Source organism: Echiichthys vipera (genome assembly GCF_963691815.1).
Source record: "Echiichthys vipera genome assembly, chromosome: 6".
Taxonomy (NCBI): Eukaryota; Metazoa; Chordata; class Actinopteri; order Perciformes; family Trachinidae; genus Echiichthys; species Echiichthys vipera.
Window position 1 is genome coordinate 5,643,306 of NC_139831.1, and position 3,427 is coordinate 5,646,732.

The window sequence follows — 3,427 nt, forward strand, 5'->3', positions numbered from 1 at the left end:
CGGCTAATTGTAGTCATGGCACTTTAAAGGCTGAAAGCAGAGGTCAGGTATTCATCAAGGGGCAGTTTTTTACCAAGCAGAGGAGCATTTTTTTTTTTCGGTGAATATTTTAGATAGGTGGTTAACCTCCCAGGACACATCTGTGTGTTATTATAGTCCTATAAAAGTCACATTAGTGGGACTTTATTTAGCATTCCTGCAGCGCCTGTGTGGCTCACTTTTACGCGTCCATGTCATCTTCTAGTGTTATTATTTATATTATTTAAGGGGTTAACAGGACACGTCGTTCTCCATATTTCCCCCGACCTTCTAAGATATTTGCCGTGCTTTTAAATTACATTTCTAATAATAATAATATCCCTACAGGCGACTCATCCAAATGTGTCATCTCTCAGGTTTTTTAATTTAGGATTATTTAGGCACAATCACACATCCAATCGAGAGCTTCTTCAAATATCATATAACCTTTATTTACATAGATGCTGATTAAATAGAATGTTACAATAAAATTATCGCATAGGATGTTTGATCTATATACAGAACTCAGAGCTTGGGGAAAGTTTGCAGTCGGTAGTGATAGCGGTGCGTCCTGTGCGCCGCGAACGGGCCTGCGTGCGTGCAGGAGGGGGGGAAAGAAAACCCTCGCACACTTAAGGAGGGATGGAGTGACACATCGACCCCGGGCTGCGCGTGTAAAAAACAAAAATAAACAATCGGGTTTAAATATTTGGCAGATCCGGTTCGTTTAATAAAGAGAATGCGAATGAATGACAAAAATAATAATAATTGCACAACTTTCCATCCCTCTCCTTTGAAAACGAACGTGAAAAATAAAAAAAAAACGCATACACAATTTTCAGTCTCACTGTACCATAACAGTAGTGTGTCTGAAAGGAAACCAGAGACTCCTCAAATACTGTGGTGACACTTAAACGGCAGACTTGGGAAGCTTTACAAGTCTGATTAATAAATTAAAGAGGAGGAAAAAGAAAAGAGGAGGAGAAAAAAACTTTCCTGAAATGTTTTTTTTATGTATATATTCTCCTTTTTTTTGATAATATCCGTGCAAAAGTTTGGGAAGAAAAATGCCCCCTTTTGATATTCTTTTTTTGTTGTTTGTTGCTTATGAAAACCACACACCCTCTCCACTGTCAATCGTCCACCTCGATTTCCTCGTCGTCCTCCGAGAATTCATCCGTCGTTTGGTCTCTGGATGAGGAGGGAGACTGTGGGAAGGCCCGGTGTCCTTGGGAGGTCGGGGAGATACTGGGTGATCTGGCCTCGGGGCCCCCACCCTGGGACTCCTCTATGTTGTCCATGCTGACGAGCTTCTGCAGGGTCTGTGGGTTGATTTTCTTTAGCGACTCCACGTCCGCTTTCATCTCCTCCAGGTCTCGCTTGAGTTTGGCCCTGCGGTTCTGAAACCAGGTGATCACCTGCGCGTTGGAGAGCCCCAGCTGCTGCGCGATCTGGTCGCGATCGGCCGGAGAAAGGTACTTCTGGTACAGAAACCTCTTCTCCAGCTCGTAAATCTGGTGGTTTGTGAAGGCTGTCCGCGACTTTCTCCTCTTTTTCGACGTCTGCCTCTGTCCGAAAGCGTTGACGTGCTCACGACCTTGGAGGGGTGGAGGAAGAAAACATACAAGATGAATGAAACGAGCCTCATTTTCTCCCCAAACGACAGCATTTTTTTTTTATTTGAAGCTAAATATTATATATTTATTTGATTTGATTTCAGCAGCGAAATAAATCAAATTCTAAGAACTTTGCTGACTCAAAATACCTGTCTGGAGACTGAGCTGATCATTTTGAAGCACGGTCAACATTAGCACTGAAAATAGGTGAAATAATTGATCCAAATGGCGAATTTCTAACCACATATGGAGCCAAACAAGAACCCAACCATGTATTAGTATGGTTTTGTTCATTATTTCTTGCCATAAAATCAGATGTTTACATAGTCTGTCATTGTATTTAGTCTGTCCATTTTTATCCAACATTACACTGCATGTAGGCCATACGGGCTGACAGCACGTTTATTATTTTTATCCAGTTTAGCACTTTAAAAGATCCTATGCATGCACGTTTGAATGCGTAAATGTGGCCTGCCCCGTGTCTTAAATTCTACCCTTACGCATTCCTATACAGCTGTCCTGGCGTTTCCACATTTCAAGTCAAAACAAACGCAGCCAGCACTAATGTCAGCTGTGAAAATGGCGCCTGCTTCCCTTCAACAACAGCTTTGAAGTTGTTAAATGTTTCTCCAAAGAATGTCTTTACCTTCTGCTGCCTGGATAACGCTGACTTCCAGACCCTTAAACGTTTTGCTGGCCAGCTCCTCCAGCGCGCACAGCGGCGAGGAAGGAGTGGTGATCCCGTTCCTCGCAGAGTTGGAGCCCGTCACTTTCTCCAACACTCTCGGCGGGCAGATACTGGCGACCGACTTCTTTACCGACGGTTTGTTAAGGATATCCTCAATGCTGAACGGCGTTAAAGGCTTGTTGGAGTTGGCCGGTGGTGGCAGCTGGTCCAAGGGAGCCCGTCTCCTCTCCTCGCCGCTTGACTGCAACACAGAACCTGCCTTCATGTCTTTACTGGAGGTCATCGCAGTCCCGAAGAATCGCTGCTTCCAGAAAAGTTTATTATTTCATTCAAATAGCAGTTTGAAGCGTCCACAAGTGTTTCCTCTGGTGCTCGGCGTTCTCGTAGACCCCCCCTCTATATTTTGACACTCAATGCCGAACGCTGCAACTTAGCTCGCCTGAGAGCTTTCCTCCAACATAACCATGCTTCGGGCGTAGTTGTAAAGGCAGCCGGACTGTATTCCCCTCAGAGAGTCGCAGTTCCTCTGCCAAGCTCCATGTAGATCTTTAGGAAGTAACAGACTGGAGGGGGTGAATCCCTGCAAGGGGAAAAAAGCTGCCTCAAGCAGCAAGAAAAAGAAAGCGACTGCTAACGAGTTATTGTTGATTGGGCGAAGTTCAATTAGAGAAACACTACACTACTTGCTGACCCGCTGCTGCGTCTTAAAGGGCCGGACCGTAATAACTAATTGGACGTGGGGGATAGGAGGAGTCTGTTGCTGCCGAGGAGAAAGATGCCCTGAATGTTTATGCATCTGTTTCCCTCTGCTGGTGTATTCTGCTAGAAAGGGAGAGTTGATGGCCATTAAAATACTGCCACCGGCATCTTTGAATTATGGAAAAGTTTGGAGGAGCACCGAGCTAACGATGGTCTCCAGCCGTAATATTTATTTAGTCATTTTCGTGCGTAATTACGCATAGGGCGTTATGTGCGCACCAGGCACTGTTTTGCACGGGAATTTGGCTTCAAATTGTCACAATGAGCAAATCTCCGGACCTGATGGTGAAGGCTATTCAAATGACTTGCCTACAGTAAACAGAAGCTGTTCAGGTTAACCCATTGT

General features: G+C 44.7%; 1 protein-coding gene across 1 annotated transcript; it reads right to left on the minus strand.

Annotated features, from left to right (window-relative positions):
- Nucleotides 1-489: 489 nt before the first annotated feature.
- On the minus strand, nt 490-2,935 carry lbx2 (ladybird homeobox 2). The gene is made up of 2 exons (XM_083914720.1): nt 2,281-2,935; nt 490-1,615 (listed from the first exon to the last, which is right to left on the minus strand). Exons 1-2 carry the CDS (start codon nt 2,603-2,605, stop codon nt 1,152-1,154), a joined length of 789 nt encoding a protein of 262 aa, XP_083770846.1. The 5' UTR covers nt 2,606-2,935; the 3' UTR covers nt 490-1,151.
- Nucleotides 2,936-3,427: the final 492 nt, after the last annotated feature.

Excerpts from the sequence above, each read along its gene's own strand:
- lbx2 (XM_083914720.1), bottom strand. The coding sequence starts at position 2,605 with ATGACCTCCAGTAAAGACATGAAGGCAGGTTCTGTGTTGCAGTCAAGC. Across the intron at positions 1,616-2,280 it reads CGTTATCCAGGCAGCAGAAG|GTCGTGAGCACGTCAACGCT; the intron begins GTAAAGACATTC and ends CACCCCTCCAAG.